Source organism: Prionailurus viverrinus, chromosome B2, assembly GCF_022837055.1.
Source record: "Prionailurus viverrinus isolate Anna chromosome B2, UM_Priviv_1.0, whole genome shotgun sequence".
Taxonomy (NCBI): Eukaryota; Metazoa; Chordata; class Mammalia; order Carnivora; family Felidae; genus Prionailurus; species Prionailurus viverrinus.
This window is the reverse complement of record NC_062565.1, coordinates 116,347,400-116,372,841: the sequence shown is the minus strand read 5'-3', so window position 1 is coordinate 116,372,841 and position 25,442 is coordinate 116,347,400. Positions and strand designations below refer to the sequence as shown.

At 40.9% G+C, this 25,442-nt stretch overlaps 1 protein-coding gene across 2 annotated transcripts in view; it reads left to right on the top strand.

Annotated features, from left to right (window-relative positions):
* Positions 1 to 4,897: 4,897 nt before the first annotated feature.
* The window catches only part of PTPRK (protein tyrosine phosphatase receptor type K), a 556,609-nt gene continuing 536,064 nt past the window's right edge, over positions 4,898 to 25,442 (top strand). Inside the window, exon 1 of one of the 2 annotated variants that reach the window (XM_047859222.1) lies at positions 4,898 to 5,631. In XM_047859222.1, coding sequence (XP_047715178.1) covers positions 5,535 to 5,631 — 97 coding nt within the window. In that variant the 5' untranslated portion in view covers positions 4,898 to 5,534. The remainder of the gene's footprint in view (positions 5,632 to 25,442) is intronic. The other variant, XM_047859220.1, reaches the window with a different exon arrangement.

Sequence of the window (25,442 nt, the reverse complement as noted above, 5' to 3'; positions counted from 1 at the left end):
AACCTTTGGAGCATGCATTTTCTTGACTAGTGTTTCTGAACTAATCCCCCGTTATGGATATTTTAAAGGGTTCAAGGGACTCACAAAATAACTCTGGTTTTGAATACAGTGCATTTGTTTCCATTTGATCCAAAATTACCTAAGAACATATAGAGAGAAGAATTTCCTTAGAGACTTAGGCACACAGCCATCACTATTCAATTTGTTCCTGGATGTTCTGATGTCAAGACCTAAGTAGTAACTGGCCAGGTCCCAGCACTACTCCAGGGAGCAATTGGGCTTTGCCCTACAGTGGAAGACCCAACACCCACTCAGAACAACAGTTTTCAAAGACATAATACTTTTTTTTTCCTTTTCTGGAAGGCTCTGCGCTGCTCAAGGTCTTTATTGTCAGAAATTCCCTGCCCCTCCCTTCCTGGGTATATACATACCCAGGCAAGAATATTATATTAAGAAAATGCTTTATTTTCTTTTTCTTTTTCTTTTTACTCTTTGCAAAGAGAAAATAGAGCCTCACTGCCACGTGCTAGCCCAAGAGTTTTGGTCTGGTGACTTGGCATTGAGGATTTTGCTCCCAACTCAGATGAATCTTTTTAGAGATGAGAGTTAAGTACATAGGCATTGGCGGGAGGGTGGGAATGATATTTGCAGTCAGAATACCCAGGTCAAAGAGAGCTCTGCTACTGATCATTGCCAAACCTTGGCCAAGTATTTTAATCCCTCTAAACGTTGGTTTTCTCTGTCAGGTAATTATCCTACCTGCCCTGGCTACTTCGTAGGTTGGATAGATTGAGGATAGATTGAGATCATGTGGGTGGATAGGCATTGCAAAATGAAAAGCATATGTAAGCAATTAGTTATTATTAACAAGTTGATAATGTTATCTAATTGCTTATAAACATAGGCTTTGGGTACTCTTGGTCTGTCACTGGGTAAATAAAAACTTTGCTTCTGCTGGGTACAGATTTGTGCATAATCCTTCATTGGAACAAGAGAAAAAAAACAATGTTTACTCAGCAACTATTATCATCCAGACTATTTCATGTTTATGCCTACTGCATCTATATTAAAAATCTATATTAAAAACATATACAGTTGAGCCTTGAACAACACGGATTCGAACCACATGGGTCCACTTATATGCAGATATTTTTCAATAAATACAGTGCAGTTTACTGTAAATGTATTTCCTCTTATGATTTTCTCAACATTTTTTCTCTAGCTTTTCTGTAAGAATACAGTATATAATACATATAACATACAGAATATATGTTAACCAACTGTTTATGTTATCCAGGGGTTTCTGGCCAACAATATGCTATTGTTAGTTAAGTTTTGTGAGAGTCAGAGTAACATGAGGCTTTTTGATTGTGCTGGGGTCAGTGACCCTAACCCTCACATTGTTTGAGTCAAGTGTTTTTCATTTAGTCATCTGAAAATCTGAATGATTAGCCTCATTTTCATATGAAGGAAATGGAGATATAGAGATACAGCAGTGCTTCCCCAACTCTGTCCCCTGAAATGCTAATTATGAGTAATACTTCTTTAAAATTTTTTTTAATGTTTATTTATTTTTGAGAGAGAGAGAGAGCGAGAGCAAGCAGGGAGGGGCAGAGATAGAGGGAGACACAGAATCTGAAGCAGACTCCAGGCTCTGAGCTGTCAGCACAGAGCCCCATGCAGGGCTCGAACTCATGAACCTCAAAATCATGACCTGAGCTGAAGTCAGATGCTTAACTGACTGAGCCACCCTGGAACCCCAGAAACACTTCTTTATTAAAGAGTTCTGTGGTCCAAAACTTTGAGAACCATTGCATTCTTGTCCCCCTGCCCCCACTCCAGGTTCATAGTGCATAGTACCATATTGATAACCATGGAAAAAAGAGTTATATAGTAAAGAAGACTGTTATAGGAAAGGAACCTACTTACCTTTCTCAATTCAGTGTTCTCCTAACTTATTTGATTTGCAGAACTTATTTTCCAGTCATACTCATGAAATTTTGGTAAAACTGGGATTCCACAGAAAATATTTTCTCCAACACAGATCTAAATTCATGAGTGGAGTTACTATGTGGTAAATCTGCAATCAGAATACAAATCTCTTTAAAAGATACGCTCTCATATATACCTCAAATGGTAGGAAAGGGCAATTATAATTTTTTTTTCTGTATCTACTAATTATATCAATATTATGGTGTATGGTTTTTTTTAAGTCTTTGTTATTTCTTAGATTTCCCATGTTGCAACTTGCTCTTGTTTTTATAAGTTTCAGTTTCTAGTGGCCATGAGATAATTGTATTTAGATAATGCTCATGAATCTGCCTATTGTTGGACATTTATATTTTTTCCACTTTTCCCCTTTGAAAATGACAAATATCCTTGTGTATATAACATTTTACATATTTTGGGTTATTTCCTTAGAATAGCTAGTAGATTGAGGAATAAGAACATTTTAGTGATTTTTAATGTATGTTGACTATTATTTTGTAAGTTATACCAGATTTTTTTTTAAATTTTTTTTTCAACGTTTATTTATTTTTGGGACAGAGAGAGACAGAGCATGAACGGGGGTGGGGCAGAGAGAGAGGGAGACACAGAATCGGAAACAGGCTCCAGGCTCTGAACCATCAGCCCAGAGCCTGACGCGGGGCTCGAACTCACGGACTGTGAGATCGTGACCTGGCTGAAGTCGGACGCTTAACCGACTGCGCCACCCAGGCGCCCCTACAGATTTATACTTCTATGGATTGACTGATACATTCATTCATTTTTCTAAATAAATGGACATCTACTAAGTTCCAAATACTTGCTAAATACTATGTGGAAGACAAACATACTCTACTCAAAGGATTTCAATGAACTCTGGCCAGCATTAGTTATTATGGCCAGCATCCATGACAACTGACAAAAGGACTTATTTTCTTGTCTAAAAGTTTTGTTTTACGCCTTTGACTTTTAGTGAGAAGTCATTCTTGCTGGTTTGCTGATTCCTTTTGAGAATTTTCTTGCATTTCTTTGTTTCCCCTTACCCACTTTTCACTCACATTTGTGCCGATGACCAAATTACTTAATCTCTAATCCTGTTCTCTCATTTGTCAAATGGGAGTGATAATTGTACTGACGTCAAAGGATTGTTGTCTGACCTCAGTGAGATGTTGCATATCTTACTTAAGTCAGGGCCTAGCACATTGTAAGTGCTCTGTAAATATTACTGTTATTACTTCCAGCATTGTTAAAGTGAAACGAATCTTCTATCAGTTGACCCAAGGAATACCCAAGGTAAGAACAGTGTGGATAACCCTCACCCCTCACACCATATGTTAATTTTTTAAACAAGCATTTTGTGTGTTTATGTTTTTTAACGTGTATTTATTTTTGAGACAGAGAGAGACAGAGCATGAACGGGGGAGGGTCAGAGAGAGGGAGACACAGAATCTGAAACAGGCTCCAGGCTCTGAGCTGTCAACACAGCCCGACGCGGGGCTGGAACTCATGGACCGTGAGATCATGACCTGAGCCGAAGTCGGCTGCTTAACCGACTGAGCCACTCAGGCGCCCCGCATTTTGTGTGTTTAAACCAATCTACCAAGTCATGAACTTCCTTCATCTTTCTTTCTTTATAGAAGAATAGATGAATTAGTATATGGGTGGTGGGTTTTTGTTTGGTTTTCCTGAAGCATATTCCTGCTAAATTTTACAAAGTTCTCCTTAGTCCTTCAGAAAGAAAACGTATGTCTTTCAGTTTTTTTGTTACCTAGGATTTAGGAATGTTCCTCAAAGAAATAGGAACAGTGATGTGAGAGCAGTTATAGGTTAGTGAGTTGAAAAAAAAAAAAAAAGGTTCTTTGCACCCTAAGGAAGAATGAATTTTATTGTGCTGAATTGAATTGACAGGTGTTGGGATAGTCAATGTGCTAATCAGCCAGTCAGAAAACTCCAAATTCTGTTTAATCAAGCTTCTATTCTAAGCAAAAATTTTAGAAAGTCTTTTTCTTTCTGATTTTATATGTGTATATATGTATATGTATTTCCAGTTGTATCATAAACTTGGTCACTAATAGCACTAATAGCATATATTTCATTTGTAGAAAGGAGGGATATATGGCTTGGTAAATAAATTATATGAATGTTAAGTTGCATTTCACAATGTCTTATTTACAAAGGCTAAAGATATCTGAGTACCTGACAGATGTCAATCAATAGATCCTATTGTTCCAAGAATTGTATCTACCACATTAAAATTCTTAATAAAAGTGTGTATTCAATTGTGACTGCATCTATTTTACTTGATATTTTACAAAAAGGAATAAAGTGTGCACTATATAGTCTTTTCGCAGAAGCAAGTTAAGTGTGGCATATGGTGAAACCACTTCAAGCTGTTGAAGAACCAGCAAACTGTAAAATACTTTACTGTCATAATATAGCATCATTTTCCTCCGGATGAAATCATCCGTTGCTGTTTTCATTGTCGGTGCAAAGTCCTTTTGTTAAATACTTATGTCTTAAGTACCTATTAGATATTAAAAACAAAGCTGAAGCCCTTTTCTACTCCAGCAGACCTATGCGAAAGGAAGGGATAATGAGTGCTGATGCAGTTCTTAGGCTCTTCCTGAGGGAAGACGTGGAAAGAGGCCGGAAGGTTTCAGAACCACAAGCAAAGTCAGCGAAGCAGAGAGTAAATCCAAACATTCGGAAAATGACAAATAAACCAGAAAGGAGACACGCCAGCTGTTCACACTGGAAAGTTACCGAACGTTTATTGGCTTCAAGTTTTATTTTTGCATAATAAGGGACAACAAGTTTCCTGGGGGTGGGGTCAGGTGTCTTATTCCTTATTACAAGAATAAGGAACAGGGAGTTTTCAATGCAGGTGGGTGTTCCTTAGGGCGCTTCTCCACTCCCGCTTCTTCCTACCGGCCACCGCTCCGGTGGAACCTGCACCGCAGGGACAGAAGCCCAAGACGCCCCTGTCCGGGCGGCCGGGCTTTCTCTGCGCCCGTCCTCTGTGGTCCGGCCACACTGCTTACCAAACAGTCGCCTCGCAAACTCCGATTTCTGGAACTGGGCAGCCAACCGCGCAGGTCCCCTTTCCCGCCCGCTCCCCCGAGCGGCGGCGGGCGGCGAACAAAGGCGGCGAGAGGCGCGGGGCGCGCGGCCGGGACTGGCGCGCGACTCTCCGGCAGGAGGCGGCGGCGCCGCGCCCGAGCCTGCATTCCTCCGAAGCTCCCGGAGCCCGCGGGGCGACGTCACCCCCGGCTCCGCCCTCGTCCCTCCCCGAGCAAAGTAACTCTTGACTAACAGGAGCAGCCTCCGCCGAGCATGGAGAGCTGCCGCCGCGGCCGGCCGGCGACGCGGGCGACGCTTGCGCCCCAGCGGTAGTTTGGGCACCGCGAAGAAGGCAAAAGTGCCGGCGGGCTGCCGTGGACTTCCCGCCCTCACCGCGCGAGGCCCGGCCGGCACCTCGGCCGTGGGTTTCGCTGCGATCCCCCCGGCAGCTCTTTGCAAAGCTGCTTGAAACTTCTCCCAAAGTCGACATGGATACGGCGGCGGCGGCGCTGCCGGTTTTTGTGCCGCTCTTGCTCCTCTCCCCTTGGTCTCCCCTGGGGTCGGCCCAAGGCCAGTTCTCCGCAGGTGAGTGGCTCGGGCGGCTCGGGGAGGGGGGTGGGGGCTGTCCGGAGTCCCGACGAACGCCTCCGGCCCGGGGCTCGCGGGGGCCGGAGCCGGCTCCTTGCCGGGGCCGGGGGCAAGGATTCGCGGGAAGCTTACGCGGCCGGGGAGTCGGGTGTGTGTGTGGGGGGCGGCGGGGGGGAGCGGCACAGGGCAGAGGGAGAGATGTCCCCAGAGTTTGTGCTAGGTAGGACGCGGGGCACCCGGCTGGGCGCCACTTGGCGCAGGTAACTTTCATCTCCGCACCCCATTGTTCCTCTCGGAGGCTCGCTCCGGGCCGGGGCTGGCAGGGCTGTCCGGGAGCGCGGGGAGACCTTGATTTTAAACTGGTAGCCTCGGCGCCCAGCGCACGCTAACCGCGCTGGGGAAGAGAGAAGGAAAAAGTAGTTACGACTCTGGGGACGGCTACTCTGTTGCTCGTGGTGCGGGCTTGTTGCTGTCTGCCTCTGGAGCATTAAAAAAAAAAAAAAAAAAAAAAAAAAAAAAAAAAAATGTCCCCGGGAAGCCATTGTCAGAAATGTGGAGACTGGAAGGGACTGACCTCGGCGCGCTTTGCCAGGTGCTTTTTGTCCTGGGAATAACCTCCCTGGACTATTGTCTAACTACTTCCCTGTCCCTCCCCCAGTCCCTTTCTCCTCCCCCGGTGTTGGCTGCTCCCGGTTTTGCCCTGTGGGTTAGGGCACTGCGTGGAGTAGGTTCTGTGTGTGTGTTGGCGGAGCCTGTAAGATGTTTTGAAATATGATTCTAAGGATCCACACCGAGCCGTCCTGCGCAGCGAGGTCTGGGCGCCGAGCCGGGGAAGCTTGACCCCGGGCGGTGGCAGTCCGCTCCTCCGGCGGAGCACTGCGAAGCTGGCGCGGTGACCCCCGGAGCTCGCCTGAATGATGGGGGCTATCAAAGACCGCCGGCAGCTGGGAGAGCCCAAAGGGAGGGATGTGGTGCGGTCTTGCAGGTTGGCTCTTGGGGTTCTTGGTAAAGCCACTTAGAGAAGTCCGCGAAACCCCGTCTCTCCCAGCCCTGTACTCTGTACCCTTCCAGTTTTATTATCTTTCCTTGGTTGCTTCTTTCGGTTTCTCCTCTGGGGGCTCTGAAGTTTCACCAGGTGCATGCTCCGGAGCGGGCTTCCGGGCGCTTGTCTGCCTCTCGCCGGTCCTGACAACTTTTCTCGCCAGTCCACCCAGCTCGGCTCGGCTGGCAAGCCCAAGTGCTGCCCTGGTTCGCGGTGCAGATGGAGATGCACTGGTGGCCGAGGGGTGATGGAGAAGACCGGGGAAGTGACAGCCGCGCTCTTGGCTGAGGCCGCAGGACGCGGAGAACGAGAACGAACTTACTTTGCACTTGTCGGTTGTTGTGGCTGTCCTGTTTCCCGGAAATAAACTCAGAGTGTTTTCATCCGGAGGGATGTTGATTTCCCTCCCATCCCCTCTCCCCTTCTGTGGAACTCTGTAAAAGGAGTTGGACAACAGCACTGAGGCAGATTATGAAATGCAGCGTGTAGAGGAAAAGCTATGTATATCGGTGATGTATGCAGTGCAACAGATCTATGCAATGAATGATCCGATGGCTTAATTTAATTCTTTCTGGAGTAAGCATTTCTACTGCATGCGTCTCTGACATACAATGCCGGTTGGTATCGGAACCCTGCTTGATGTAAGTCATTATATGCAGGCAAGTTAGAGTGGGTATTGATTTCTGCACAGTGTTTGTTACTGCACTGAGAGCCTACGCTTCAAAAGGCATGTAGTTTGTTAATTGAAAGTTTGAATCCTACCAGTTGCATGATTAAACTTACATGTATTCAAGAGTTGCAACCATTAATGTCTCAACAGCTGATGGACAAATTTTCAGCAATAAAGAAACTTTTATTTTTGCCTTTTCCAATGTTATTTACCCTTTAGTAAATATTAAATTTCCTCTTAACAGAATGTGTAGATGAGCTTTTCTGATCCCTGGAGTTTAGATATCTCTAATGAACAATTGCATTTGTTGGCATCCAGTTCTAAGTAATTTAACTAAATATGCCTGACTTTGCTTTAGTGACAATGTAAAACATTTGACTTTATGTTTTACATGTAAAAAAGAGAATGTGCAGTCCTGATAAATGCAATTCTTGCAGGACTGTGCCTTAAAAATTTTGTCATTCAGGATTTACATAGATGACCAGAAATGAATGCTTTTTATTCCCCCTGCTTAAAGTCAGATTGTGAATATGCCTTTTTCTCCATGAATTAAAAGTTTGTCTTGTAAAGATTTTCATGTTTTGGCTTTCCTAAGCCATGTGGTATTCTGCTGCCCTCAGATTTTATGGTAGTCAGATTTGTTGCATTCAGACATTGGAGCTGTATTCTTTCTTGCTGTTTTTTTCCCTTATATTCTACTTTAAATAATGCACTTTTATTTCTTTTAAGGAATTTCAACAAAATGCTTTAAAAGTCTAAAACAAATATATGTTAAGAATTTTTAAATAACCTTTTAAATAAATCTTTTAAATCACATCCATTAAGGCCAATTTACCACTTTTAGATATTATCATGTGGCTACTAATGTAGTAAGTGTCAAAAGCAAATTTTGAAAGAATAAGGATTATTGGATATGTCATATACTCATCCAGTGTGCTTTGTTTAAACCACAGATTTAAGAATATTTTTTCATGACTGTGATTTTTTTCTTAGTTTTTGGAATTAAAGTGTAAAAATGCTTCATGGTGAACCTCTTTAAAACCAGAACAGCCTATGAATATCAACTTACGTTACTTTCACTTAAAACGATACCAGCGGCATAGCTGGGGAAACTGAGGCATAGAAGCACAAAGATGCATTGACATTTATTCACTGGATTGTGTCAATGTTATCTCTTGATATTATAATAGGAGAAAGTTTTCTGTACTAGGACTCAGATGACTGACAAAACGAGTCACAGATGAAGTCACCTGGAAGCTCAGCTTTCTCATCTATAAAATGGGGATAATAATACCCGTCCTAACCTTTCCACCTGGTTTTTATGAGGATGGTATGAAATAATTTATGTGAACGGACACTGTAAGTTGTAAAGCATTATGCAGTTCTCTGGGGGTGTAGTCATCATACATTAAGGTGGGTAAGTACCTTGACATGAGTCACCTTTGCTCGCTCCCACACTCGCCGAGTGAGGATAGTATATGTGTGTCCTTGCCACACTGTGTGTGACAATTTAGGAGCATGTGTATGTGTTTCCCTCGCTGGTCATTCATTTTAATCTTTATTAAACATAAACATGCTAGTTTGGCCAGACTATAATTTTATCAGCACAGTGAGACAAACCATCCTTTTTTTTTTTTTTTTTTTTTGCTTACCTCTTGTAAATTGTTACTTGAGCTTCTTGTGGAAGGGTCGTTAACATTTCTAGTATTCAACCAACAGAAGAACTATATTTTCAGTCCATTCATTTAGCTGTTTGTTCAACTCTTGGTTATTCAGCTTTTTCATCTCAGTAAGGAGAAAAAATATGCATGGTTTTAGATGCAGTCTTATCAGTGACCTAGAGAGGGACTATTGTGTCTCTAGTATGATGTGAGCCTGGAAATGCAGCTCAAGATCCTGACTTCACCTAGCATACAGTTCCTGACATGTCACACTGTAAGCGCACACTCACTTGATCCCATAGGACCTTGCAACTCATCTAAACAATAACACTTTCCTGTTGTCTGACTCCTTGATGTCTCTGTATGTAGAGTTAATGTCTTTTGTACTTACTACCTACTACGAAAATACATCAGAAACAGTTTGTCTCAAGGTTTGCTTGTTGATTTCCTCGTCCCTCAATTCATTGAAACTTTAAATTCTGACGCTAGTAATGATACATAACTGGACAGTTGCAGGACTGGTTTTTCTCTTACTGTTGTCCATATATCTGACTCTGCTGATTTTCCTAGATTGCAAGATGTCGTTTTGTGTCTGGCCTACCCAGACGGGAAGAGGCAGGTCTGGCTGCTATTTGGGCTTCGGCAAGTGTGCTGCTGACAGCTCTTCTCTTTGTATTCATAAATGCGAATTTGAAAACTATGTCAACCCCTCTGCCACTCTTCCCCTCTCCCACCCTCCTTCCCACTCCTCTTTAGCAACAACAAAGCCCACATGTGCACACACAAAATCACAGCCTTTTTGTTCTCACTGAATATCTTGTGGTGCTGGACCTGTTCTTAAAAACTGGAAATGTGACTCAACCAGTACCCAGAGCAAACGCCAATTTTCCCACCAAATCTCACATTTCTACCAATGATGGTTTACAACACATTTTTGTGGCCTTCAAAAAAAAACATTTGATTCACGTGATATGGTCCTATAGAGAGAAACTGTGTTGTTGCCTACTAATACTTTTGAAGTGCAGTGATCTAGGTCTGCTCAAGGTGGTATTAAAGACAGTGTAAATCATGCTAAATATGGATGTACTTCTCAGAGGCATGGAAAATGCTGTCCTCATCTGCCCTGTGCTGTTCCCATTTCCTCTGCTTGCTCTTCATGGAGAGCAGGAAGAGGAATACTGCACGACTCAGAGCAGGAAACATCAAGAGAGTTTACAGATTGTTCTTAAAGACAAAACAAAGAACACTAGGATTCTGTGTGTGTGTGTGTGTGTGTGTGTGTGTGTGTGTGTGTGTGTTTGATCTTTAATTTTCTAAAGAGAGGGGGGAAGCCTTGTTTTTGATTTGTTTATTGGAATCAGCCTTTGCCTTTGTCCAAACACATTCATTTCTTATTCTGTGGAGGTAAAAATTTCCCTCTGTGTATTTCTCTCAGACTTTACCCTTTGATCATATGTATTTGTTTTGTGTTCCTTTATCAAGTGTGTTTCTCTTTGCCTAAAAAGGTTATAATTGCTTTTGAACATGACTTGGTTTTTCACCAAAACTCATGCTGTTTGTCATAGTTACTGAACAGTGATATCTTGACAATGATATCTTACCAGTTCATGATGTGTTAAACTGGGATTTGACCACGAGGTAAGTAGGTCTGTCCATCAGGATAATTTTAATTTTTTTTTTTTAATTTATTTAAAAAAAATTTTTTTTTTCAACGTTTATTTATTTTTGGGACAGAGAGAGACAGAGCATGAACGGGGGAGGGGCAGAGAGAGAGGGAGACACAGAATCGGAAACAGGCTCCAGGCTCCGAGCCATCAGCCCAGAGCCCGACGCAGGGCTCGAACTCCCGGACCGCGAGATCGTGACCTGGCTGAAGTCGGACGCTTAACCGACTGCGCCACCCAGGCGCCCCTCTGCTCCATTTCTTAATACAGTTCTGAATCAACAGAGGGTAGGGGATCAATCAATCTCCTTCCCCCCGTATTTTTAAAAAAAATTTTTTTTCAACGTTTATTTAATTTTGGGACAGAGAGAGACAGAGCATGAACGGGGGAGGGGCAGAGAGAGAGACACAGAATCGGAAACAGGCTCCAGACTCTGAGCCATCAGCCCAGAGCCTGACGCGGGGCTCGAACTCACGGACCGCTCGATCGTGACCTGGCTGAGGTCGGAGGCTTAACCGACTGTGCCACCCAGGCGCCCCAGGATAATTTTAATTTTAACTGAAGCCAGAAATAAACTTGTATGTACATCCATGAAATGATATTTTATTTTTTCATGAAATGGTATTTTAATGTCACAGTGTTTGTGCTTATATATCTCTGAATGGAAGAGAGACTTTAAGTTCCTTTTTGTAAATGGGGATAGAGCACACTTGAGGACCTTATTGCCTGTTATTTTGACATCCATGAGATAAGTTACATACAGCTATGCTGTGGAAAATGAAGAAAATATGTTTGAATGTTTGATATCAGAATTCTGGAGGTAGATAGTTTACAGACTTCAAACTCCATCTTAGTAGAAATGTGTTCTTATGAACAGTGTTCTTAAAGAAACTTAGTTCCACATAAAAGTTTTTATTAGTTCCATGAAGATTGTGTTGTGAGCAGTATGTTTATTTTCCTGAAGTATTCTTATGGAAATTCTTTTGTAGTTAATATTTTAGTAATAAAAACTTGAACAGGGGCACCTGGGTGGCTCAGTTGGTTAAGCTCAAGTCATGATCTCAAGCCTGGAGCCTGCTTTGGATTCTGTGTCTCCCTCTCTCTGCTCCTCCTCTGCTCGTGCTCTGTCTCTGTCTCTCTCTCTTTCAAAAATAAATAAACATTAAAAAAAAGCTTGAACATACATAATTCAACTTGGTTTTGTGAGGTTTTGCAGTGTCGAGGTTCTGGGAAAACACTGGGCCTGGGATGGAAGGACCGCATTGATCCAGTCGGGGAACATTGCCATATCACCACTTAACTCTGCTTGGGGTTTTTGGCTTTCTCCTCTGTGTGTTGATAATCCATTAAAAATTACAAGTGGCTTATTTTGTCACTTACAATTGTTTTAGGAGCAAATTAAGTAGTCCTGAGTGAAATAATCTGTGTTTCCACTTTATATGATTGTAGGGCTCTGTTACTAAACACGATGAACAAGGCAGTGCTGGCTGAATTTTTCTGCAGGTAGTCATTCTAGGAATTACCTTTGTAAGAGGAACTCAGAATTAAGGCCAAATAAAAGAGTGTCTAGGTGAGTGACTGCATTAATTTGTTGGGAAGGCTGAAAGATAGAAGTATGTGTTTTGTGTATGTCTCACACACACACACACACACACACACACACACACACACATCTTAACAATGATAGAATTTCATCTTCCAAAGGTTCAGGTGAGAAGGAAGCTAAGGACATCTACAGATGGAATCCAACTCCTGTACTTATATTTTGGAAAGTGTATTGCAAATAGATAATTATTTTGCCTATTTCATAGATGAAAACACTGACATGGACACATGAACTATGGAGTATATAATATATTGTACTATACTTTTAATGAAGAAATAATAAATCTTCCTCCAGATTGGTGTCTATTTATATAAACCCTTCCCAGTCAGCCTGTTCCTTAACCAGCTGCTTTTAGGCTGATTCTCCAAACCCCGTCCAGAGTAGCAGCTGACCAGCTACAGAGATTCCCCTAATCTTTGTTGGGGGGGGGGGGTGACCACGCAGCTGCTTAAATGACATACTGGCCACAGCTCCTTGATATGATTCTCCTTGGGTCATTCAGCAAATTCAAGAGTAGAGAGGAAGTCTTTCTGGTGGCTTCACAGCCTACCTAGGGGTTGATGACTGAATGCTTCATGGTCATTGGATTCATCAGCTCCAAGGTGCCCTAGAATTTTGCTGCTTGAATTGTGGTCCAGGGACCAGCAACATCAGCCTTGGGAACTTGTGATGATCTTGGAGTCACTTATTAGAGCCCTTCTCAGAACAACTGACTCAGAATCTGCATTTTAATGAAACCCCTAGGTGATTTGCTTGAACATTGAATTTTGAGAAATACTGCTTTAGGACAAAGAAAGCTCATCTTGAAAAGATTTGTCACATGCACTTTCCTGTAGAATTCTAAGAGTATTGTGAAGGGATTAATTACAATGTGAAACACATTTCCCTATTTCCCTGGTATTATATTTCTGATCAGTATTTACTTAATTATAATTTAACGCCGCAGACACATCAAAACAGCAGTAGTATTCACTTTTTAAAAAGAATACTCAAACAGTTTTGAAAGAAATATTTTCATAAGAGAATAAAACAAGGCTAAATATAAATAGTTTTGGCTATGAACATATTTAAAGGTAAGGATACTATCGAGGGACCAAATGTGATATCAGCCAATAAATAAAAAAAATTTTTTTTAATGTTTATTTATGTTTGAGAGACAGAGAGAGACAGAGTGTGAGCGGGCGAGGGGCAGAGAGAGATGGAGACACAGAATCCGAAGCAGGCTCCAGGTTGCAAGCTGTCAGCACAGAGCCCGACGCAGGGCTCGAACTCACGAACTGTGAGATCATGACCTGAGCAAAGTTGGACGCTTAAACAACTGAGCCACCCAGGCACCCCTATGCCAATAATTTTTATTTAGCACACTGATATGTTGATACAGGAAATGATATTCTCTCTGATATTACTAGCAGCAGTTTCTTGTTTTATATTTATCTTTTGCTTCTACGTGTAATTTAAAGATCTTTGTAATAAGGAGCTCATTTAAGGACAGTCAAATGTAATGAATGAGAATTAGATAGAATGCATTAAATATAACTGCTGTTCTTTTTACTATCTTTTGTGCTCATATTTAAGAACAGATTCTTGTCAGTTTTCTCAAGAGAAAAATTATGATGTAATAGACAGTGTATAGTATTCATGTCAAAACACAATTTTACTTGCATTTTATAGCTTGCTTTAGCATTCTTTTAGAAAATGAATTTTCCCAGAAGACCTAATTGCCTTCTTATTAATGAGGCTGTAAGTGTGTTTTGTTATCCGTTTGCTATTCTAAACGTGTCTACTTTGGCTGGCTGTTTTAACAGTGAAGTCTCTGATTAAATCACCACTGCTATATTTGTTTTTGCCATTCACTAGCGATTTAGACAATACTGGCATAATGACATGGTTATGGCAGAGACTAATGAAAACCAAGAAATATAAATTAATATTAACCCATAATAGTTGGTTGTGTTATGATATTGGGAGCTGGAGTTTGGGGCAACATACAACAGAATTCTCTGCATGTTTGATACTGTAAGTGAAAGTCTCTTAACCTGTGTTGTTCGAAATACAAAGAATATGGTTGCTGGATTAATAAATAAACTACAAATCAATGATTTCCACAGGTACTTATTCTAGACACTGGTGTTTAACGGAAGAGGCTTAATTCCAGATAGATCAGTGCTAGAGTGCGGCTTAGTGATGGAGAGAAACTCTGAAAGGTACTTCTAGACACCTTAAAGAGCTTTAGAGTCTGAAGATTTTGACTTGTTATATTTTCTAAATTTACTACACATTCTAGAGCTTTCCTTTTGTACTACTTCTACTTTGATTCTTGTCAGCAGTAATTAGGTTAATTTATTCTCGCACACATGGGAGAGGAGCTCTTGCAAAAAACAATAAAAGCAGCCATGTACTGAGTGCCTACGACCTGCCAGGCCTTATGATCAATGTTTCCCATGAATTTAAATCCTCATGATAATCCTTTAAGATAGGAATCCTCTCTGCTTTGTGAACTGAGGACCAGAGAGGTTACGTCATAACTTGCCTCAGGTGTGTGAGAAACTTGTAGAACCCAAATTCATTATTGAATATTTACATGTCTGTAGCAGGTAAACGTATTTTTGGTTGCTTGTTGGCAGAAAAGGCGACCGAGACCGGATACAAGCAGAATTTATTTTCTCTCCTAACTGACGATTCAGCTGAAGCTTGGATGTTGAGTTCACATAACCCCACTGGGGTATGATCCCTTGCTGCCTGCTCAGCTTAGCTCTGGGGTACTCCAGGAGCTTCATTCTTAAGCTCCATTTAGAGGCATGGTAGCTTTGGTGGCTCACATACCACAAGATTTTTGGTTCACGTGTGTTTGGAAAATGTGTGCTTTATGTGGTGGTTGCACCTGCAAAGGGCCCGAGGTTCACTCTGATTAGATTCAGCAATCACGTATCCAGCCCCCCTGATTTAAGGCTCCAACTGAGGGGGGGCAAGTACACTGATTGGCTTAATCCACTAGGATTCTGGGTTCAGCTCTAGATCCCCACTCAGGTCACGTGGACTGATGGGGGCACTGTGGATCAAACCATCATTTATCAACAGATAGGAGGATGGGTTCTGGAAAGACAACCAAACTACAGTGTGGTTACTCAAGATAGAATTTAGTGCGGCATGAGAAGTAAAAGCAAAGAAAGTGTGGTAGACATGTGTGTGTATTTATAATCCTTTGAGGGGAAAGAAAGTATATGGTGAGGAAAAGGCAGTTGCATTCGTTGGTTCCCAGCTATGGACCACTAATGGTAACATCAAGAAGGCATGGTGGCCTAGTCTTATCAGAATCTAAGGGGAAGAGGGCGGGGGGAGGAAGAGAGGACAGAGGCACTTTGCACATGGCAATGCAGTTTTGTGTGCATTGCAGACCAGCAGTTCATAATTTTGGAAGTGTTTCTTTTGGGGACTGCTTTAAAGCATGGGTTTTATTATTTTCATTATTTTATTGTCTTTGCCTCATGATTAAGTCCAACATTAAAAATTCACAGAATTTTAGGTGGTGAAAAGGACTTTAGAAGTTAATACCCCTTCATTTGGTATAACTGGTCCAAAGTCATACAGCTTGGAAGAACTTAGCTCAAATTCAAGATTTTTAATTTTTAGGTCACTTTTGTCACCAACATATACATTGTTTTGCTTTATGGTAATTTATACAGGTAGTTATTATTTAAACTTTTGTTTCCTTATTCTGGTTTGTATTTTAAAGTTCTAAAGCAATGTTTCCAAAAGCAAGCCTGACCTAAGGATTGGCTTTCATTAAAATTATAATCCAGGGGCTCCTGGGTGGCTCAGTGGGTTGGGTGTCTGACTTTTTTCTTATGTTTATTTATTTATTTTGAAAGAGAGAGAGAGAGAGAGAGAGAGAGAGAGAGAGAGCCTGGGTGGAAGAGGGGCAGAAAGAGAGGGAGAGAGAATCCCAGGCAAGTTCTGTGCTGTCAGCTCAGAGCCCTGTGGGGTGCTCGAACTCACAAACTGAGATCATGACCTGAGTCAAAATTAAGAGTTGGCTGCTTCACAGGGTAGTGTCTGACTCTTGATTTCAGCTGAGATCTGAAATCAATGATATCAGGGTTCTGGCATTGAGCCCCGCATCAGGCTCCACGCTGAGAGTGGAGCCTGCTTGGGATTCTCTCTTCCTCTTCTTCTGCCCCTCTCCCCCACTCATGCACTCCATCTCTCTCTCTCTCTCTCTCTCTCTCTCTCTCTCAAAAAAAAATAATAAAAATTTAAAATTAAAAAATGTTGGAATCCAGATATGAGGTGATAGTAATTAATATGTCTGTGAATAGAAGAGACCATCTTAGGAAACTGCTTGATTTTCACTTATCCTCCATATGTACATGTATAGGTGTCTGCATGCATGCATTTGTTTATTTTTAGTAGAAGTCAGGGGATAAGCTAAGCTGTGATAAATGATGCTAATTGACCCAGAGAAATTGAGCCTAGAAACTCTTCACTTCGGAAACTAATTTTGAAAAACTCAAGAGATGAAGGTGAACTTGTTTATAATTTTGATCTTCTCAGCTCTTGTGCCTAACTTTATAATGCATTTCTGAACAACATGGGATATTCAAAAGAGTTGCTATAAGAAATAGCTTGGGGTACTGAATACTGAATGAAATGTGGGAAACTAGCTGTTTGCCCAGCCTCCCCCACTTATAATGAGAGATTTACCGGGCCTGTGTTAGATGCATACTTGTGCTGGTGGCCTAAAGCTGGGTGTGTCTGAGGACCAGGGGCTCAAATGTGGCTGTGCCAGTTTAGACCAGAGTCTCATCCCCAGGAACTTCCATGGCTGCTATGGCCCTTTTCTAGCCAGAGCAGCTGGCCTGGCAACATAGGGGTGAAGACAGTGGTTGTGGAAGAGGGTTTATTGACTGGAGCATGCTTCTTTTTGTCACTGGATATTTCTTTCAACACATCTTCGTTATCTTAAAAAAGTTACTGAATTACTAATTTCTTCCCTATGTATTTCCTGCTTCCTCCATGACTCTTTTTTATCCCTTATTTATATCCTTATCAGGTGTGATTCCTGAATAAAGTTTGCAATAATTTGCCTAACAACCTGGCCCGTTGAGTCAGAGTGCTATCTAGTATTGACCCATTTTTGCCACTTTAGCTAAACTGACATTTAAATACTTAGGTAATGTATGAGGTCATGAGGTTGGCAGTGATCTGCTTCAGAGAGAGAAAAAGGTTTCTTTGAAGATCTGTATAAGAGTCCATTTTTTTTTAAGTTTATTTATTTATTTTGAGAGAGAGAGAGAGAGAGAGAGAGAGAGAGAGAGCAAGTGGAGGAGGGGCAGAGAGAGAGGCAGAGAGCAAAACCCAAGCAGGCTTCAGGCTCTGAGCTGCCAGTGCAGTGTGGGGCTTGAACTCACGAAACCTGGAGATCATGACCTGAGCTGAAAGCAAGAGAGTGATGCTTAACCTAACCGACTGAGCCACCCAGGTGCCCCTGTGAGTCCATTAAGTGCATGGAGCACTGGGCATGCTATGACTCTGTGCCAGTCTTAGTTTTGTCACTTTCCGGCTCTGAGATGTGGAGTTAATACCTTTCTGCTTAATCCTTAATTTCCTTCTCATTAAAATGGGAATATTACAATGAAGAGTGATTGTAATATCTTCTTTAGTTACTTAGTAAGACAGTTTTTAAAAGTACAATTAGGGATGCCTGGGTGGCTCTGTCAGTTAAGCGTCCGACTTTGGCTCAGGTCATGATCTCACGGCTTGTAGGTTCGAGCCCCGTTTCGGGTTCTGTGCCAACAGCTCAGAGCCTGGAGCCTGCTTCGGATTCTGTGTCTCCCTCAATCTCTGCTCCTCCCCCACTCACACAGTCTCTCAAAAATCAATAAACATTAAAAAAAGAAGAAAAGTAAAATTAATAATGTATATGAAAGTATTTTTATAATTGTAAACTACCATAAAATATAATTTATTTTTGTTGGGAATATGAAGTTTGATAATAAATTATTGTTGAAGGCAAAAATAATATGCTGAACAATGGAAATGAAACCAATAGATGCTTTGCACATTTGCAGTTATACATTGTATATCTGTTTGCATATCTAAGCTTTGGGGAAAGTGGTATGAGAAAGAAGCCAGTACATTTCTTGTGAACAGTGAGTAAATTTTGTATCGTGAATCATAAAATGTACCCTCTCGGATTCATTTTCACCTATATACTTATTTTCTCTCTATATAAGTAAACTCTACTCTGTAATGCTCCCAAACAATATTTGTGTTTTCTCCAGATATGTCAGTAAAGATTGCATGATTATGAGCACTTTTACTGAAAAATTTTAAGCAAATGTTTTAAGGACTGCAATCCTATAGAGCAAGTTTATGGAAAGTATAGTTTTTCCTTTGAGTATTTTCATGAAGAAACAAAAAATGCTCTCGTTATCTGAACTGGTGTGCCTGGCTGGCCAGAGCGTGATTCTGATAAGGTTTATATGTCTTTATTTATTCTTCCACTCTACATATCGTTCAACATCTGCTAAGTGTCAATGCTGTGGCAGGTCTTGGATATGCTGGCAAGCAAGCCAGGTATTGTCCTTGCCCTTTGGGAGCAGATGTGACTTTTATGATTATTAAAGGAGTGGTTAAAGATTACTTTTGCAGAGCTTCACATCTAGTGATTCACGGGTAAAGCCTGGAGCTATTTTGTAACTGACCGTACCCCTGCCTGTGGCTTGGCAAATCTGAGTTCAGACTGTCTCCAACAATTTGCCGGTCCACTTTAGAAGCTGCCTGGGAGAATCCATTGTGTCAGCAATCTTTCCATATCCTTGAGTCTACACACAAAAAGCTAGAAGCCTACCAAAAAAGCATTATGCAAAAATTTGCTGCAATGATAATAGAATTCTATCAAGTGGAATTTCCCAGAAGTTGAGTAATAGGAAGTGTAAATAGGTGTAAACAGGTTGGACAGAGAAGCGAGCACAGTTGTCTTTCTAGAGGCTCACCATCACTTATTCTCCCTCTGGGAACATGAGCAGGAAGATTGGGGGGCAGCCTCCCGGAGGCTGTGTGTAAATGGACATTCACAGTGTGAACATTCCGATGCAGAGGTCCTGGCTGTTTGGCTGCAGATTCATAGTTGCTGCGACCTACAGCTGTTTATCGACTGCCTCTGTTGTCTCTGATCAGCCTTCTGTCTGCTGCGGCTTCAGTGAAGCTCATTGTCGCAAGTGGTGGGCGACCCGTAGGACGAGAGGCCAGAGGCTGGCCACGAGTCCTGGCAACCGAGAGTGGGGTAGATAATCCCTAGACTGCCCTCGCACCTGCCTCCCGGAAGCAGCAAATTCAATACCCGGTGCTTTAGTCTTTCATTTTGGAGGGGGCAACAGTATTGTCATTGAAATACACCTATTGCCCTACAGGAAATGGGGATTTTAAACCTCTGTATTAAAAGAGGCCTAAACAACCTGCAATGTGTGAATGAAGGAGAGAAGCAAATTTGGAGATGTGTACATTGTTCTAAGAAAAGAAAAAAACATCCCTGAATTCCATAGACTGGAGCTTCAGAAATTAAAATGTAGAAAACTTATGTTATTTTTTACTTTTTAAGACTTTATTTTATTTTATTTTATTTTATTTTATTTTATTTTATTTTATTTTATTTTTTTAATGTTTATTTATTTTTGAGAGAGACACACACACAGTGTGAATGGGGGAGGGATAGAGAGAGGGAGACACAGAATCTGAAGCAGGCTCCATGCCCCGAGCTGTCAACATAGAGCCCGATGCGGGGCCCCAACCCACGAGACATGAGACCATGACCTGAGCCCAAGTTGGCCACTTAACTGACTGAGCCACCCAGGTGCCCCAAGACTTTATTTTTTGAAGTAATCTCTACACTTAACATGGGGCTCAAACTCACAACCCCGAGATCAAGAGTCCCATGCTCCACTGTCTGAACCAGCCAGGTGCCCCACATTTAGAAAAATTAATTTAGTTGAGTCACATTTTGTGCCCATTTTATATTTAAGCAAGGGACACTGAAATGCTGATCTCCAGGCATAAAATATATAGCATAATGTTTAAGATCACAGACTTTGGAACTGACTGTACTTGAGTATGAATAATGGTTCCAATGTTTTCTTGCTACTGGACCTAACCATGTTCCTTCAGGTTTCCACACTGTATCTGTGAAATAGGGTAATACAAGTACCTACCTATCCTGGATTTTTTTTTTTTCAATATTGAGTTAAAGTGCTTCAAAGAGTGTGTGACACATTAATAAAATTCATTCTCTTTAGCTTTTGTTATCACGTCCTTATGTTTGGGCTAAATGAATCCAAGTTTGCATAATATCCTATCCCAAGCTGATATCTTTAAAAATCTCTAACTCCATTATCTTCTTCTTTAAAATAAAACCAGCAAATGGTAGATGTCTGAAATAACTCCGTATGCTGATTAACAAAGGCCACAGCAAACATTATAAGGAACATCATTCAATGTTTATGAAAACAAGTGGGAAATTTATTTATACTGACTCCTAAGGAATCAGACTCCTAGGGTGAATGACTAAAAACAAAATCAAAAACCAAAATAAAAACAAATAACCCCCCAAAACTACATCTGTACAGTGAGAGTATCAGAAGCTGTACATTTTAGGTGTGTATACCTCAGACATCTTTAGAAAATGCATTTAACACTTCTTATCCAGGTTGGAGAAGGTGGGAAATTTGGGGCGCTCATAAAACTGCTTCCAGCCTGGACAGATTCAATCACAGATAAAATACAAAAGCTCTAATTTGGGAAAAAGATTGAGATGGGCATCGACCAGAAAGTTGAGGAGTGAAATCTCTTATCACTTCCAGAAGCGTCCATCCCAGTGACACTGTTGTCCAATCTAGAAGGAGTATTCAGGTTTAGGAATGAGAAAATAAGAATTTGCAGAAGATAAAGAGATACCTCCTCAGTTCCTAAAGAATGTTGTTTCTCCGAAGTCTGTAGAAGGAGAAAAGTGTATCTGTATTGTGCCATTTGCATTTGACACATGCTGAGTAAATGAATTACTGGCATTTAGAACTTCTGTTTCCCTATGAATTCTAGATGACTGTTTTGTTTTCCTTTTGAAGGTTGCTGTTGATATTCAATCTTACTTAGCTCAGGTAGTTTCAAATCCATTTAATCCCCAAGACTTTTTCAAGCCACTGTCAACAGGGAAAAGCCATTTTAGAATCCTGGCATATGACTCAGGGTCTGGCTAAACTTTTAACGATTGTTAGCTTGCTTACAGAATTGCTCTGTGGCTATTGTGGTCATTGCGGAGGAAAGCATCTCTCAACTTCAACAAGGATTTTATGTGCCACTCAAGCTTCAGATCTTTTGTACTCTCACTTTCTTACTATACTCCCTCTAGCTTTAATTGAAATAAGTCTCCCTTTTCCTTGAGTTCTACTAATGAAAATGTTTGCTCTCCAGATACAATTAAAAATTCCTGTCAACTTTCTTATCAGAGAAGCTCTTTGCACTGCAGGTTTGAATCTCGCAGATATAATACTTTTATAATATTCAATTTATCATAATAATGCAATTTTGTACCCTGACTGGATGTTCCTACTAACATAGGTTTTTGTGATTGTGGTGGCAGAAGGTGTTTTCATAATCTCCTCTCCATTTAAAATGTAGGTTTCTTAAGATGTCATTTTGATGGAACATTTGCCCAAATTCATAGTCTTAATAAAAAGGAGCACAAAAACAAAAAAACCAAACTCTTATAGCATATATAAACTGAAATATGGAACTATTCCAAAAAGGGGATGCACACTGGGCTGCTTGTTCTGTGCTCTAGAATCATGACCCGGTTATTATTTGGAAAGCAGACTGGTTCTTATATATGTCACAATAAATGCCCAAAGGATATCAAGTTGGAACAAGATTGAGAATGATGGACCTATGTGTGGATTGAAAATACCATGTAACAGACAGTATACTTAAGTATAATATACGTAGGAACAGGAGTGCCTGGCTGGCTTATTCGATAGAGTATGTGACTGTTGATCTCAGGGTCCTGAGTTCAAGTCCCGTGTTGGATGTAGAGCCTACTTAAAAAAACAAAATGCATTTATTTATTTTGACCCAGAGAGAAAGTGCAAGTGGGGGAATGTGAGAGAAGAGGACAAAGCAAGAATCCCAAGCAGGCTCCTCACTGACAGCACCGATCTTGTTATGGAGCTTGAACCCACAAACCATGAGATCATGACTTAATCCACAGTCAGACACTCAAGCGATTGAACCATCCAGGTGTCCTATATGAACTATACATTCTAACCAGTGTGGTTCAGACTGACTTCTAGTCTTTTTGGATGAGGAAATTGAAAAAATCCATAAACCAGGGAATTTTAGGGCAGAAATATCCAGAAGGACCAAGGTGCTCTGACTCCTTGCTCTCAAGGCTTGGTTTCTTAGATTCTGTAAAGGAGATTTCTGGCTCATTCTTATCAGGAATGCAGATCCCAGGTGAGGACTGGGAATTCTTTCTAGGGCTGTTGTTCACTCCTTTAGCTTGGGTACAGGAATCTATAGGCTAGTGCTCTGGATTTCCCACAGTTCCCACGCTGTTCACCTAAGTATCCATTTAAGATCTATCTTTCCAGGTCTCTCAGTTTGCTTACAGTTTGGAATCAGGATACCAGTAGTTGGACGGCACTTTGTCGACCTCCATCACTCATTCATAATTGTATCACAAACTTACCCAGTTGCCAGCACATTTTAGAAAAGCATAGGGGAACCCTGGTTGGCTCAGTCAGAGAATGTGACTCTTGATCTCGGGGTTGTGAGTTTGAACCCCACGAGATAGAGGTAGAGATAGCTCTAAAACCAAACTAAAGATTTGTAGAGATAACTAAAAAACAAAACACAAAACAAAACTTAAAAAGGGAAGAAAAGCATGTAATGTTAAGAGTATCTCATGTTGCTTCAAATGTGGTCAGATAAAGGGTAGAGGAGAAAGGAAGGCAGGATGTCTTACCAGCAGTTACTTATTCAGATGCCATGCCTTGAAAACAGTTAGGAGGTTTCCTTTGAGGTGGAGACTTGTTGTTGACACCCCCAGTAATTGTTGGAATTAGAGCTACATCAGGCATTGTCTTTTTTTTTTTAAGTTTATTTTTTTATAAAGAGCCACATACTCTTTATACATATTTTTTGTAAAAAGCCAGCCAGACGCCCCTCAAGCATTGTCTTTTATGTGAACAATGAGAAAAAGGATATATCTATTCTGTCCATTATGGCAATAGACTTGAACTTTATATGACAGCTTGTTGAATATAACATCCTTATGAGCTTGTTAAATAGTGATACCAGTCTAAATTATTAGCACATTCTCTTTGGCAATATCTTGTTGGGACAGACAGCACTGATTTGTGCATTCATATGATTGACTATGATCTCTGTTAGAGGTGCTGGGGAGCTAGTGGCTTGTTCATTCAATACGATGTGTATGGCAGAGCTTGTCTCGTTTCAGGTAAGTTCACCCAGTATTTAATGATTGTCCATTTTTGTGCCAGGTGGTGTGTTTAGCACAGAGAGTAAAGAGATGAAAAAGTTGACCACGTCCCTGCACTCAAGGACTTCACAGACTAGTTGGAGGATCTAGAAATAACTAAGTTATAATGCAGAATGGGAGGTACAATGAGAGAGTACTATCTGGGATGTGGGGAAAAGACAGTCACTCACTGCTGGGGTGATTAGTTAGGCTTTTCTGGATCAGAAGGCCATCAATGAATGGCAAATGCTCAAGCATGGCCACACAATGCTCATGGAAAACTGAGGAAATAGTGGTGATGATGGTAAATGCTTTAAGTGTATTCCCAAAAACAACAACAACAACAACAAAACCCAAGTTCAGGTTTTAGCATTTGCCAAATCCCCTTGGTAAATGCTACCACTGTGAATGGTTTCAAATTACCAGTGTGGCATCACTGAACACAGAGTCGGGAATGATGAGTGGTGGCACAGCATTATATAGCCATACAAATACAAGAGAAGTTTCCGCCATACAAATACAAGAGAAGTAAATAGCTTCGAGAATATAGAGGTAATATAGTAATTGTATAATGTAGTAAAATATTTAGGAAGTAAGGAGTTTTGAGTTAATACCTCTGTTTTAAATGTAATTTATTCAGCTCTAAGTTTATATAATTTAGTTTTTAAAAATGGCTGTTAACAACTGGCTCACAAAATTGTTGGAGATGTTAACAGTTGATGGTTAGCAGCTGGTATGGGTTGGCTTTGGCATACCACTCAATGCTATTTATAATCTTGGATATGGGTGTGATGGGTACAGTGAGTGAATCCTCTTAAATTATGAGGCTTTTCTATAACACTGTCCCAATAAAGCAGAATTTAGTGTGAGAAATACAAGTTCATATTGAAACCCATTATTGAGGATTTAGTTTCCAACAGTTTAGGTTCATAGATAGTCAGTGCTCAGCCTAGAAGGCTTTGGGAGCATCCACGTTGGAGTTCACAGGAAAAGTTCTAAGAACTATGTCCTCCTGCTCAATTGAAGTTTTCTCACCGCACAGGGTGAACATCTTTGGTCGTAAGTTTCGGTGTGAGTAGTCACTCTCCTTAGAGCCCTGCTCAAGTATACTTAAAGAGTAAGTTTTTAAATGCCTTTGGATTATGTACATTTTCATGCTAAGCACTATCTTTTCCAGAATATGACACAGTAGGTAGTGGGTTTCCAACCAATATAGCTTTAAAATTATTTTATAATCCTTATAATAGCATATCACTGTGGCCCACAAGAGCACCCAACATTTATTTAAAAATGTTTGAAGAGTAAACATGCTAGTGAAAGTGAATGGATTTACATCCTGGTGTGCTATACATTGCTGCTTTGATGGAGTATTTTGGATGTCTATGAAATTAAGATCTACAAAATATACATTTTTTTATACACGGCATATAGTTCTTTATTTCAGTTCTTGATTTAATGATCTTTTATTATTTTCCACTGAATTATCAATTGTTTGCCAAAGTTACTTCTGATTATTTTACTTATCTAAAATTCTTTATTTTTAAATCTCTCTCAGTGTCACAAAAAAGTGGAATGTTGTTTTAATACATGCTCTTACAGTGTTTATTTCCATAAGACAAGAATATTTCATGTTCTAAA